This window comes from Agelaius tricolor, unplaced genomic scaffold (assembly GCF_023055355.1).
Source record: "Agelaius tricolor isolate 1412-34295 unplaced genomic scaffold, bAgeTri1.0.p SCAF_1, whole genome shotgun sequence".
Taxonomy (NCBI): domain Eukaryota; kingdom Metazoa; phylum Chordata; class Aves; order Passeriformes; family Icteridae; genus Agelaius; species Agelaius tricolor.
In genome coordinates this window covers 36,347,153-36,362,545 of record NW_027269261.1, presented here as the reverse complement: position 1 = coordinate 36,362,545, position 15,393 = coordinate 36,347,153, and the positions used below count along the sequence as shown (strand labels likewise).

At 37.2% G+C, this 15,393-nt stretch overlaps 1 protein-coding gene across 5 annotated transcripts in view; it reads right to left on the bottom strand.

Moving 5' to 3' along the window:
• Positions 1-15,393, bottom strand: part of BIRC6 (baculoviral IAP repeat containing 6) — a 176,950-nt gene that overhangs the window by 76,988 nt on the left and 84,569 nt on the right. For 4 of the 5 annotated variants that reach the window (XM_071429861.1, XM_071429886.1, XM_071429869.1 and 1 more), the window contains exons 47-55: positions 13,091-13,266; positions 12,460-12,556; positions 12,090-12,284; positions 10,034-10,234; positions 9,089-9,368; positions 6,359-6,615; positions 5,065-5,173; positions 4,332-4,553; positions 625-1,405 (exon numbers count right to left, since the gene is read on the bottom strand). In XM_071429861.1, coding sequence (XP_071285962.1) covers positions 625-1,405; positions 4,332-4,553; positions 5,065-5,173; positions 6,359-6,615; positions 9,089-9,368; positions 10,034-10,234; positions 12,090-12,284; positions 12,460-12,556; positions 13,091-13,266 — 2,318 coding nt within the window. The remainder of the gene's footprint in view (positions 1-624; positions 1,406-4,331; positions 4,554-5,064; positions 5,174-6,358; positions 6,616-9,088; positions 9,369-10,033; positions 10,235-12,089; positions 12,285-12,459; positions 12,557-13,090; positions 13,267-15,393) is intronic. The other variant, XM_071429879.1, reaches the window with a different exon arrangement.

Genomic DNA, 15,393 nt, shown 5'->3' with positions numbered 1-15,393 from the left:
AATACCAGCTTTTGAATCCCTAAAGCGAACGTTTCCCATGGCATAATGCACTATTACTCCCAGCCATTAACAGAGAACTGACTCAATTTTTTACTGAAGTCTACTTTTTCCTAGAGCATCATTATTTTTAATGCTGAAAAAGCATTTTTTCATTATACTTGCATTCAGCTAGGTCTGCAAGGTTAATGAATGTGACAAAGATAGCTGAATCTGCTCTAAAATGCCAAATGCAAAGCCATTTTCTGCAATACCCTGTATTTCCTTGGACACAGGTTGCACAAGCAAACTTCTGAGGAAATCTCCTTAGGTTACTAATATAAAATATGTGTGAAGCTTTCTGTTCAAATTCCATTTCACAGAAGTTTAGCCCTACCCAATTAAACAGTCTTTTGGTGTTCAGTCTAAAGTTTATTTCTCTAAACCAAGAGGAATACAAATCTATACAAAGGACTGGACATCCACGCCAAAACATTTTTATATGTTTCAGACTCAGATCAACAAGCTAACAATTTTAATATAAATTTTTCCAGTCAATGACAGTTTACAAAACCCCAAGTTATTATAAAGAAAGGTAAAAAACACAGAAAGTTTTCAAAACATTAAAGCATTATTCTTCTCTCTCACCTGTGCCATAAGTCTCTGGTTATTAGGATGGCAAGAGATGCACTGGAGGAAGAAAGCAACTGTTGCATTTTCAATTGCTGTCCGCTGCTGAGTGGTCAATCCTGTGGTCACAGTTGAAGAAAGAGAGCTGGACCTTGCACTGGTCTGCTGTGCTGTCATATTGTGTCCTCCAGAGGTAGCACCAGAATGGCACAACAGGAATAAAAGTGCTGTCCACAATGGATTGACTTCAGAGCCACCCAACCAATCCTTCATCATGTGGCTGTTGCCAACTTCTGTCAGAAACCTGAGAACAGGAGCAACCAGGTCTGCCGTGATGGGCATTTTATTAAAGTGCTGTGGAACATGGTGCCTCCTGAGCCTGTCCTGGCTGATGTCCATTGATTGTGCAGTGCAGTCAGAGCTAGAAGTATGGTTAAAGCAAAAACTAGCAAGACTTCTTACAAGCAGTGAAGGCAAACCTGAGTCCAGTAACTGCTTGATAGCTTCAGGAGACTGAGATGAGGCAGCAAGAGTAGCCAGGTGAGACTCTGTTAGTGCAAGAGGGGCTTGTGCATTTTTAGAGTCATCTGTCAAAGATGAACTAAGGTCCTGCTTTTTGCTGTCATCAGTCATAGACAGTCTGTGCTGACACTGCATCGGAGGAGGAGTGATACCCATCCATCCCATCAGTAAGGAAAAATAATTTGGGTGGATGTGGCACATGGAACAAAGCAAACTATCAACAGCTTTCTTCAAAACCATGTTGCAAGGAAGAGACATGGACCAGTTAAACAGTGACCTGTAGAAGACAGAAAATTGTATCAATACATAGTCTGCCAGTTATTTTCCCTTTTTTATCATTGGTTCATACAACATTTTTGCACTTTTATGGTTTACTATTGCAGAAGCTGCTGTGAAACACTCCATGCTGAACTTGGAAGCTTCTTTTAGATCACAATATCAGCAAGATGCTGATTACCCACAAAAAGCATTTCTCAACTGTATGCTTAAATTTCTTTCATCATACTGTATTTTAAATAGATATAATCCAGCTGCACACAAAAACCAGATTTCAGTCTTTCAACAGTTGTCACACATCTCATCCACTTTTAACCAACTGCAACCTCTTCGTGCTGTCAATTCTCCGAGCTGCAGCTGTTAGGGTCACACAATGACCCTATGTGTGTGGACAAAGGTAATTTACATGAAGGTGTCAATTCCTTGTAAGAACTGAAAGTAGTTTAACATGTTTCAAAATTTTTGAAAATTTCCCTTATTAGGGATTTTCTTGAAGATGCTGCAAAAAAAATGAAAGCAGCAACAACCTTGTTGGTTGGACAACACACCCTTGTTATCCTTACTTGACCTAAATTTAGGACACAACAACAGAATTATTCCTCAGCTATTATAAAGTCCCACCTACCTTTGGCATCACATCCAAGTACTATCTGCTTGAATGCTAATCTAAGCCATTTAAGTGCAGAAGCTAATTTAGCTCCTGTTATCCAGCTTAAATTTCAGAACAGGTACTTGTAAAGTAAAACGATAATTTCTTCACACAGACTTGTCCAGAGTACGTGAAGTACTTTAAAACAAAAACAGTTTTCCAAACTGCATTCACAGTACCTCGACACCACAGATGTTACATTATCTTACCATTTACAGACAGAAGTGAACATGCACTTCATGCCATTCAATGCTAGGTTTTTAAATTAAATTTGGATGTATTATTGTATCTTGCATTCCGATTTGAAGGCAAGGATTGTTTTCCCTTCTTCTGGATGGAAATGTTATTCTGTGTTTCGTCTAAGGGCACCCTAGGAACTCAAGGAACTCCCTGGGTCTAACCAAGAGTTGGATTTATCACAGTCAAAGATTGATAAAATCCCTCCCCAACAGAAAACTCATCTCAGTGGCTAAATGATCTATAACTCTGGGAAGACAGTCACAATTTCCAAAAGTCCACATGTAATAAAGCTACACTTAACTCTTTTCCAAATACATATTAACACAATCCAAATGCTAAAATCTTCAGCATGAGTTCACGCTCTATGAAAAATAAGGTTTTTCGCTAAATACATATTTAAAAATAACTATGGGATTAGCATCCATTGGCCAAAGCAAAAATACTGGAATGGAAAAAGGGGATGATGGGAAAATATTTCCAAGAACAAAGTGATTTATCACATGAAGGAGAAACTTGGAGCTATAGCTAGAATCCATTACAATATTTCAAAAGTTACAATACCAAAAAAATGAAGAATACACATGAAAAGTTACTTTTATCAGAAAAAATATTTGCCCATATAACTCTGACAAAAAAGCTTTTATATTTATTAAAGAATATATTTTATAATTTGCTCCAGATGGTGGCCTATATGAGTGATAGTTTTATATCTGGCAGGAGGTAGGGGAACAGGGTTATATTATAACTTGCATACTCAAACTAGGTACAAACTATCATTTCTCCCTGTAATGAAAACAGCACACTTTCCTCCAAAAGACAGGAACTCAGCTGTGAAACCAACTTTTATATATAGATTTTATATAAATCTAATTGGGCTGTCCATTTTGGAAAGTCTATTTTTATTAGAGCTTTTCCTTTTCAAATGTTAAAATGTGTTTCTGTTAAAGTGTATTGCTAAAAGGACTAATTGACCTGCAATTTAAAATCCCTAAACAGATTCCCATGATGAACAAGCTCATTTTGAATTAAAAGTTATCTACATCACTGTGTCATTGAGGAGTCTTTGGAACTTGTCTTGCTTGAAGTCATGTAAGAGTTCCACATGCTTGTACCTGTAACCATAACTTACACACTTGATAGTACTTCAATGTTTGACTATGCTTAAAGGAGACTGGTTGTGGAAAAATATGAAGGTTTCCTAAGACCAACAACAAAACCATGTGCAAAGATCCCTTCATTAACTGCAACTGCATTCAACAGTACAAATCAAAGATGCCTGACTAATGCTAGATACCATAATTTAAAAGCCATTTTTCTGTAAAATGTGAAAAAGTGTTATGTGGCTTATTCTTTTGTTTAACTATCTCTTCCATTTAAACAACATAAATTGCAAATACTAAACCCTATATTTTCATTTTGGGAGTCACCTAAGAGTATACATTTGGTGTTTAGGGTGAACTTCTCTTTAGAATGCATCAAAATGAAACAAGTTCATAGTTTAGGATTCACTCCAGATTTTGTGCATTCATTTCTTTCAAGTCTGGCTAACCAGAACAGAAATGAAAACTCCAAGAAAACATCCCCACCTTCCCACCTCTCAGTTATAGATACTGGATACTAAGACAACTAAATAATGCTTCTGTAACAGCATCCTAATGAAGATCACCTATATCTACTGTGAAAATTACTGCAAACGATTTCAGCAAGAACAGTCCATTAAAAAACCTCATGAACAAGACCATGAACCAGCTTACCTTTATATATATGCAAGTATACACATGCATTTCCTGTCTCATTTCAGATTTTTGGGTCTTTAAACACAATTATACCTGGAATATGCTAAGTGCAGCTTTGAGTTTAGAATTACAAAACGATCTGTTTGGATAGGTATCCATTTGTTTGTTTAGGTATCCATTCTATCAATTAGCTTCACTTTCCACTACTATTTCACAATAAGTGCCCTTCAAGTTGTATTACATCCGTGAACGAAACAATTTAATTATAAAAATAACGTGGTGCTAAACTTTGCTTTACTTACTCAAAGAGCTCCCTGTCCAGCAACGCTGGCAAATCGTATTCTACAAGCAATTCGTAACTATGCCACAGAATTGCTGCCACACAATGCAGGTGGGAAGGGGATGGCATCAGAAGCCCATACTCTCTGGTTGAGCTATTGGGACAGATGTAGCTGACCCGGCCACTTTTTTTCATAGCTGCAACTCTTGCAGAATCACTGACCCATTTCAGCAATGCTTGAATTCTGGAAGACAAGATGATGTTGCATATTATAAATGAGCAAAGAAACAGAGTCAAATCAGCTTGCTGGGTTTTTTGTAATCCAATTTACACATTTATCTCTTTCTTTGATGTAAAGTTTGAGAGTGAGCTCAAGCTCTTTTTTCTCAAGACTCAAATCAGGGCAAAAATTAATAAAAAAAATTTATCTTGGACAGCCAAATGTGAACCTTCTACAGAAAAAGAAAATATACCAGGTATTTAAGTTCTGACTATTTGTTTTTCAACTGACTTTTCTCTCAAAGTTTTATCATATTTATAAGAGCAGAAATAGAGGGACAAAGAGAGCATTCCCTGAAAAGGATGAAAAGAGCTAGAACAGAAAACTGGGAGAGCTTATTCAGATTTCTGCACTTTCATGCTACCTCCTAACAATGAGATTCCAAAAAGGTTTGGTTTTGTGAACTAATATCAAGCCACTGTTTAGCAGGTTATTTTTTGAATATGCTTCCATATGACAACCCAAATAGCATTACCTATCTTTTGTTCCAGGGTCTTGAGTTGTTCCAAGCTGATAAAGAATGTCTATTGTGGAGTCAGAAGAGAGACCATTTAATCTTCCAAACAGTAAAGGGCTATTCAGATCTTGCCGCATTCAAAAAAAAAAGGGGAGGGGAAATAATAGAAGTACTTACATACATATTTTTTAAGTGTACTAATGACATTATTACAGAATTGCAATATGAACATTGAATTAAGTTTCCCCATTAACATAAGGATGAAATTCCTATACACACCACTGTCTCAAAACTGCACAGTTTGTATGTCCAATGTTCATCCTGACTATGAAATGAAAAACCATTACAACATATATCAGATACAGAACTCAGAGGTCTGCATAGTAGGGTATTCTTCAACATATTCCAAAAAGACACGACTAATTCCAATAGAGCTGTCAAACCTCTTGCTTTACAGAAGCAAACTTTTTTTTAAAATGAAAGCTTATTTGACTCCAATTTCCATCAATGGGATTACAGTTGAAGATTTCCACAGATTATTTCCTATTCAGCTTCTCCTCACTATGTTCATCCTCTGCTCTGTCATAAAGTACTTTCCTATCTAACAACATTCCAGCAAAACAGAGCAATATATGCTGAAGCACTAACTCATAGCAAAAGAAGTGATGGAAGCCATTTTAAAGAGAGTGTTTTCTGGTAGCAAACTCAAAACAGGAAAAATTGAATTTGTTTTCTTTCATTTAGAAACTACAAAACAGCAAAGTGGTATGAAACCATAAATACAAAATCCCCAGTTCACTAACAGAACAGCTTCTGCAATACTTCACTGTGGGACATAGAATGTAATTATATCTTCATTATGTACCTCTAAACATAAATATTTTCAATGTTGAAAATATTCAGCATATTCAGGTATTCAGAATTCATACTGTTTTACAGACTACTGCTGCCCAAATTCTGCTGCATTTGTTTTCCTTAGCAGCATTTGTGGCAGTACTCTTTATTTTAAAACATCTGGACACAGTAAGAGGCCTCTAAAGTAAGAGGCATTTAACATACACTGTACATCCTACACTGTCTTCAAAACACCCTTCTAATTATGAAAAACCAAACAACTCTGGGAGCACTGCTTTATCCTGGCAGGACTACCCACATACAAAGACTGTGATACTTAGAAGCCCATCAAAGCACAATGTCAAGTTCTAGCAACCCAGGCTCAGAACCAGAAAGCAACGTGTAAATACACTGTATTTGTACTTTTAGACAAGCAATGCTTTTAAGCAGCAACTGAGAAGAAATACACTGCACTCACCTGCAGGATCACTCCCTGATGCTGAGCAGTTTCTTAGAAGAATGTCAATCAATTTTAGGCCAATTCTGGTGGACTGAAGCCCAATTTTCACAAGCACAGCCTCAATGTTGGGAGAATGCATCCCACAGTAAGGGGACATTAGTAAAGCAGCACATGTCTGCAACAGATTAGCAGTGGGTGCTGCAGCACTGGCCATCATTCCTTCCAAATCACTTATGTGAGTCAGGCAGTGGTGTAATAATCTTAACCATCCAATACTGAAAAGGAAAACAGAAAAATGAGCTAATGTATTATTTTATTGCATTACTTTTTACCTGTATTAGATTACAGGACAAGTACCGCAGAAAACTTCTGTGACATGATCAAACATCATCTGAGCAAAGCAAAGGACTGAATTTAAGACCATAATGAAATACACATTAGTAATGCTGTGGCAATCATTGGATTAAGAATATAAGAAAGGCAGGGTCTGTGGGCAGAAAGAGTTAAGAGCCTGCAAGTTTTATTACTAAGGTTTTTCAAGATTTCTTGATTCACATACATATTTCTTCCAACAGGAAGAAATCCTTCCCTGTTGAGGGAAGGATGAAAGGGAAGGTGTTTATATATATGGGGATGGGTGTGGGGCAGGTTTGGGTTTTATTCATTTTTTTTTCCTTCTTTGTTGGGTTTTGTTTGCTTGTGTATTGTTTTTATTTACATCAAATGAGTGAAAGTGCAACAGTAGTTGGCATTAAAATTATACACCTGCACAACTTCCCTGACATTATAAATGTTTAGGATCATACATATTTACAATAAACTACAGTGAACCTTAGGGAACCTGATTTAAAATACATATAGAATAAGCAGAGAAAGTAAAAATGTGTTAGCTACTACATTTCCCTCATGTCTCTCATTCTTTGACAAAACTGTTCAGAAGTTCTTTTAATAATAAATCCTGAGAAATAAACCTATTGTAATCAAATCAATTTGGCAACACATCTATTAGACTTTACACCACAATACTATTTAAACTAGAATCGTGAACAAGATGGCAATCTAAGCTGTATGTGAAATAAATGGCATCTTTCACTGACAAGTTCTAAACTAGCAGGTTGTTTTGACAACTAACTTTTACCACAGTTTTAAAAAATGCAAACTTAATTACAGATCCTAAATTAGGCTTACAATTTCATTTTAGAAATCACTTACTCCTAAATCAATTGGATTCATTAATAAAAAAAGAGCAAGTTCTCTGCTATGTCTAAAATAAAATTTATGCCAATTTTATTGAATATATGTTTCACATTACTATCACTGTTTTACTGAGATACAACATTAAGCTGAAAGCTACAATAAAATATTTCAAGAAATGAGGAACATACATTGACCTTTCTTTAGATACTGGTTATTCTTGTGTGACTTTATAACAACCTTTTCTTAAGTAAAAATATAGTATAATTTGGCTATAGTAATTTTCTTCACTGCTATTTAAGAGCAAAGACCAATTTCAGTTATACAGCTTTTATAAATGTACACCTAAAGTATTCATGTTCTCTAAATTTACTTATGCTCTCAAAATTTTCCCCTGCAAAAGAAAGGTTTTCAAAACTTTCCCACGTGCTCTTCAAATATATAAACATTAAGATTTAAAGATTGAATATTTAAAATTAATGAGTTTTCTACAACTTAGTAAGCTAAATTTGAAAACCAGGAAATGTCAAAAATCCATCCTGTAAATTAAATTCAAAGTTGGAAAATGCTGACACTTAAAAAAAATTCTTGAAGTGTTCATTTAGTTCTATTTTTAAAATAAGTAAGAAACTCAAAATGCCACCTAACCAAATCAACACTTTAGAAAAGAAATCTTGCTGATATGCCAGAATTGTAAGAACCTTCAGCTCCTATTTCTGAAATGTTTGCAAACAGCAATATTAGATATGACTTCCACAAAACATTGCATTGTTCTACTTCTACTCCTGCTCCAAAACTTATGTAACTCCGTTGACTTCTGTAAGGATAAGAAGTATTTTGGCACTCCATTTTTTTTGACAACTGCCTACCCATTAAAAACACAAAATGCAACTCAAAATGCTTTCCTGTGCTTTATATTCTCTCGCCATTGCAGGGACAAAACATTCCCTTTTACATTTGCAGACTAAGCATGCTACTAAAGAAGGCAGAAGCACTGCTTTTATTTCCTGATGCAGTATTCACATTCTCTGAACAGAGAGAGACATGGTTCTCTCTCCCAGGATTTTTCCTAGGGAAGGCAGTGAGAAACTCAGAGAAGAAGAGAAAACCACTCTTATCTCTACTTGCTGCGCCTGTTGTTTGGCACATGGGGAATGTGCTATGGAGATTGCTTACCAAAGGTGATTGGTTAGTTGGATTCTGGTGATGGTTGTTTGGACTGATTGGCCAATTGGGTCACAGCTGTGTCCTGACTGTCTCAGACATGGTCAGGTTTCTCTTAAGTACCATTTTAGTACAGTATCTCTTTAGTATAGTATTAGAGTAATAAAACATAGCTTAATAAAGCATTTGTTCAGCCTTTTGAAATCATAGAGTCAGAGCACATTATTCCCTACGCTGGGGTCGCCCTGCATCAACATCCCTTCATACTGGAAAAAAAAAGGAGGAAGAGTTTGCTACTGAAAGATCTGACTCAGAGAAGCAAACACCATAAAAAACCCGAACACTAAACCATGAACTGGCACAAACTGTCCCCTGTCACTGGAGCCTTACCTTGTTTTGGAGACCTGGTCCTCGGAGGGAAGGAAGGGGTTGTTGACAGTGGCAGAGGAGGTGTTTCCAAAGGCTGTGAGGCCCAGCAGTTTGATCTGAGAGAGCCCCAAGGTGCTGGCATCCCGAGGACGATGGAGACGGAGGCAGACAGCTGAGGCAACTTCAGCTTTTACCAGCTGGATTTTTATATAGGTGAGACCACTCGTGATAACAGGAGTCGACAAAGGTAACATATTGACACCATCTGCGCTTATTTCAACAGACACTGATGAAGGGCAAGCTACAGAGTAAGACAAGAAGGTTTAACACTATTTTAAAATCTGTACCAGTTTGTCTTCATCATGGCTACACGGTTAACACTTAAAATTCAGAAAACAGAATGACTGAAATGGTCTCAGGCAGACACTACTACAGAACTGCAGCTGGAGAACTTGACCTGGGAGACGGTACATGTCAAAAAGCACAAGCATTTTGATATATGGTACATTCAGTTTATTTCAAAGACTTCAGAGAAAGAATAGTCCTGTCACTGTAAACACTGTTTCTCCCCATCAGGGTTACAACAGCAAGAGCTGAAAATCTCATGCTTTTTCCCAACTACCATACACAAGCATTTTGCCTGAAGAGCCTTGACCAATATCACTTTCTCACTGGGTTTTGGTGAGCATGACAAAGTTTTTTTGACATATTTAACAAGAATGGCACATGACATCTACTACACTAGAAAACAAGCAGAGGCAGGGACTTCTGTTCTCAAGGAAAGCAGAATTTGCAAGCTTTTCAAACTTATTTTACAAACTTATATTTTTACAAGCTTTTTACTTATTTTACAAACTTATATTACTCAAACAACTTCACAGCTTTAGTTCCTCTGATTACACTCTTTGTATTGTATCCCAACCATCAAATTTTTCAACTGGCATCAACATCAGTGAATCTACTTACTTGCCAGAGAGGCCAGGTGAGGCTGGATGTGGATCTCCTTGAGCAGCACAGCTGCAGGCAGGTGAATGGTGAGGTCACACCAAGCTTCCTCAGGTAAAAATATGTATGACCATGCAGCAGAGCGAGCCCGTCTGTGGGGAGGAGTAGCCTGCAGCAGCACTTCAGCAGGCTGAGCAGTGGGGCTGCTTGAGGTGATTGAACCTTCAAAACAGCACCATTAACACTGATTATTAATGTTTATTAATAAAACCTAGATTAATTTACAACCTGAACTGTGGAAAATACCTTTTTTGTTCCTGTTTAATCTCTTCTGCTTTATCAGTAATATCCCATATTTAATGCTCACTGCCCAGTTACTTTTCTTTTACTCTGAGCTGTTTTAAATAGGCAGCTGACATACCCACATGCATATGTATATCCTTGAAATTTGCTAGGGGAAAACTGCTGCCAAAATTCTAAACTTACTCTCAAGAGTACATGACAAAATCAAACCAAATAGAAAGGTGCAGGTTAAACAGCAATGCTTAGAACTTGAATTCAGTTAATTTACAGTTAACACATTTTAAATACTAAAATAACATAAATTACTTGAAAACCAACTTCTGCAACCCTTTTTCTTTAAACAGCTTTCACATGAAAACCCTTTCCTAAAAAAAAAAAACCTGTCAGAATAAAAAAAATCCTGACCACAGTTGCTGCTTCTTTTTCTACTCCTAGCATAAGTTAAGAATGATGAAGGAAGATGTAGGCTGTCTTCTTTAGCAGGTTATACGGCATACAAGACCAGATTTGAGCTGTTCCAAACTCCAGGTACTTGGGGTGTTTTACTGTAAAGTAGCTACAGCCTGACCCCACAACTAAATGTCTAGCAGCAGCTGGATATTGATAAACTTTCATCCCAAAATGAATTGAGCCCATCTCAGAGAATAACCACATGATGAGAATCAGAATGTACTACATAGACTATCAAATGATGGGAATTAGAATGTACTAAGTGAGGGTAACCAGAAGGTTAATTTTAAAAGCACACTCCTGACTGAAAGTTAAACATTAAGAGAGATGCCCTCATGGCAGAATATCAAGAACTGCAGCACTTCCAGTAAGCTGGAAGATAAGGTAGGCAAGAACCTACCACTACACATGCTTAGGATTTTTTTTGTTTAAAGTAAAAAAGAATGAACATGTGCAGGATTCCTAAATTTACCATTCAGAAATTTGTGAAGAGCAAAATCGAAGATTTCCAGTGGTCCTTATTCTACCAAATAAACCTCTTTTTATTGTCTTTCACAATGCCATTCTTTTTGACACTCTTAAATCTGAATCCCAGGACTGAATGGACTGCTTTCTCATTTAACAATCTCTCCAGAAATTTTAAGATTAATCCCCTTTGGTCAGTGAGACAAACTGTATGAATGCATTCAAGGGCTGTACCAGGCTAGTGGGCAGCAACAGAAAACAAAGACACTAGTACTGAAAAGGAAAGCCTTTGTAAGATATTGCAGTACCACTACCTCTTAACACACACATATTTTAGTTAACTGGCAGCCATTGTATTGATATCAGAACAGCACTGAAATTCTAACAAATGCTTGTGCAGATCACATGAGAGCAGTCAGAAGTAGATATGAGAGCATCATTAGCAATATCAGCTCCAGCTTCACAGAGCTCAGGCTCATTCACTATCATCCCACCATGCCATGATTCTGTACAAACTCCACCAAAATTGATGGGCCTTGAGAGAAGTTACTGAGTCTCATTATGTCTAAGGCAGATGGTGGGCTGGAACCAGGCATCCCCTGACCCAGGGAAGGAGAAAGGGGCTCACCTTGATGTATTAATTAGACACAGTTCACTCCCTCTCCTTCTCTCCCCTGTCCACATGAGGTCTTATTACCTCTGGTGGAGGGGACTTACCTTGAAACACCAGCAACCCCTCTCAAAAGAGGATTTAGTAGTATTGGAACATTTGACACTATTGTATTACTTCTTGTTAAGAACTTGATACACATTGAAATGACTAGTAGATATTAATCTAAGAAAAAGAAGCATTACTCACCCAAAGGTGCAAAATTGTGAATTCCTTCTGCATTATCAGGCTCAGAAGCGAGCACTCTGGCTTTCAAACTGCTGTCTGTCGCTTTGGTGGGACCAGAATCCAGGAATTTCATTATAGTTGAAACCATGCTTCTTGCTGTGTTAACAATAGCTCTTGTGCTTGTTACCATGTTGTTACAGATAAGTTGAACACCACCTGTGTATAATGTGGGCACAGAGAAAAAAAATACTGCTCAGGAGTGCACAACAGATTCCACACAAGCAAAGGCCTGTTTAATAATACATGTCAACACATATATGTACTCTTTAAGTGCCAAAAAGATCTAAATCAAACTCTTTATTTGATATGGCTAAAGAAAAGACATTCTTACCCATATCATGGAAAGCCTTCAGTGCTTCACTTGTATCCAACACTCGTAAAATGAACCAGAGCAGTGGCTCAGATAACTGACATGTGGCAAGAGAACCCTAGAAGAACATCAATTAAGAAATACATGGTTTCATACAAAATTAGTACAGTAGAAATTCAAGTAACAGCTCTCAGCCTCCTCTTTTAGTCGGCAAAACTACTAGAGAAGAAATGCCACCACAGCTAATCTCTCTGCCACCATATACAATGCCATGTTCCACATGGTACAATTCCTTACACAGGAAAAGTCTTTGGGGTATGGAAAAGCTCAAACTCAGGGGGTGAGTATCTTCTCAGAAATATGAGTAGTGAGCATTAAAATAGCCACAATAAATGTGCTTCTCACTTGCACATAATAAAATATCTGTTCCATCTTTAAGCCTTTTGTCAGAAACATTTACAGGAATGTCAAAATGTTCTTAGAGATCTCTACCATAGCCAACAGAGAGAGGCTTCCTAACTTCAGCACCCAAATGAAGTGAGGCTGTAAAACTGTTAACATTTCTTTTACATGGCAATACTTTAGTTTTCTGACCTTATTACTGATTACAGAGTCAACTACCTTGAAGCACAGCAAGCCTCAGGGAACTTACCTGCCTTCCCATGTACCCACAGGCCATGTAGGTAAGAATAGGCTGAAGCATCACTTGAACTGTTGTTGCTTTCTTACTAAGTGTTGTCAGGATAGTGAATAACCCATCTCCAACTGATATTGCATCTAAGCCACCATGAAAGTTCTCATGTTTAGTCAGATGTAAGCCACTTGCACCTAAACAAAAGCAGACAGTTCAAAGATCACAAACTGAGACCTAACAAACCATTAATAGCACATAAGAGAACTCAAGAATATTCAAATGTTCACATGGATTTTACTAAGTAAAAATGGACCGGTTTTCAGGATCATATGACTTGCAATTAGTGCTCCCAGATATGTATAAATAGGAAGACTTGACCCAGGAAGTCAGGAAATTTAAATCAAATCAGACCATAAAAATGAGTGTAATTAGTGAAGGAAACAGGGTAACTACAAGGATTGGAATCACTCCTAGCAAGAAGCAACTGACATTTAAGATCTTTTTCCTGATAATAATAAAGTGCCCTTGTGCTGCCCAAAACCTCCCCAAATATTTAACACATATATTTCTATCAGAAATACCTCTCCTGGCATTCTGTTTCTCACTATTAAAGCTCAGGATTTATTCAGGACAATTTTCTGAATATCAATTAGCAGCAATATTGACTACACATTGCTGAGATTACAGACAGTAAGCAAAACAATAGTCTTCCCATGGAAGAGAGTACTTCCATAAATACAACTGTCTTACAATGATATAACTGTGATCTGGAAGAGCTGTTAAAAGTGGTCTTAAATGTAAGACAACCACAGAATAATCCTGTCCCATTCAGAGAAACTGAAGCTATATGAACAAATAATAATAAAGATCAATGTGCTCAAGTGATCTTTGGAGCATGTCTTAAACCTTCTGGCAAGAGAACTGCCAGGTGTTTGGCCATTTTTAAACTGTCAAGGAAGCAAATATCGATAAGCAATGCATGCAGAGCAACAGATAAAGCAGTCCTAAGACCCAGCCTCTGTCCAGCCAAGAAAAGTTAAATGGAATGAATAATACAGCTGAAGTCAAGTGAGCTGGATTTGCTGTGAGGGAGGACCTTCAGCTAAGGACAAAATAGGATAGGAGGTGAATACTGTTACTGGCACGATTTGCACAGTTTGCCATTTACAAAACATAAAACCCTAATGAAATAGACACAATGGTCATAAAAGGAAAAAAAGAATGAAAAATGTTTAAATTTTAAAGTGAATTACTCAGGGCCATCCTGGATCCTGACGAGCTGGCTTGCCAGATGTAGTAAATTAACACTATTGGCATAAATTTTGACACCAGAGCCACTACCTATCAGTAACATTTGCAGACATCTTCTTGTTTACCTATCCTGGTAGCACCTTTCCATACTGCATTAGTTATTACATATTTATTACTATATGCTCATAACTGATTTTCAGATCCTCTGTAACCCTGGCTGCAGTCTCGCAAAATGGTTTTTTTTTTCACAGAACTTGTCGGGAGAGAACTTAATATAGTTTTTCTTGAAGGAACTAAACCCACAAATAGCTGTGTTACATATTCCCAAAATACATGGACAGATTATTTTCAATAACCTGAATTAAAAACCCTTTGGAAGAACAATTCATTGAAGGGATCAGGTGGCCCAGAAGCCTAATTTCAATGAAAAACATTTTGAAAAAACTTTCTTTCCAACCTGTCCTTAAAAAATGCAGCCTGTCCTTAAAACAACTGCCAGAGAAAAGTCAGTGGTTTAGAAAGACATCAAAGTTGAGAAGAATATCTGAATTTCACTCCAAAGAAACACACACCCAGAACAAACTACTTTCAGTGTTCACAAGTGCATTTGCAATATGACTCCAACTACCCAAAGTGATGGAGGAGATGCTCTGGAATTAATTTCAGGAAGGTTCCAACAGCACAATGCAGGCTTGTCAAATTCTGCTTCCTGTTTAATTTGACTACTAGAGATAACTATCTCTTCCTCAATTGCTTTCATGCTGTAATAAACCACTGGTCTAATATTCATGAGGGCTCACTGAACAAGTAACTGTGTCCTGATAATAGGACTGGTTAAGTTTTCTATCTTCTTAAAAGAGGCAGAACAGAAAAGGCCAGAGCAACTTGCTTCAAAGTAAGAAAATGAGTATAAAGAGAACAAAATCTTACAACTATTACACCTGAAATGGAGTGCAGGTCTTTGTCTATCCTCCTGCAAAATGCTCAGCACATGCAGAAATCCATGGTCTTTCAGCCAGTGGTTTAACTTGTGCAAATAAATTCTTATGCTACCATCACAGCACACAAGT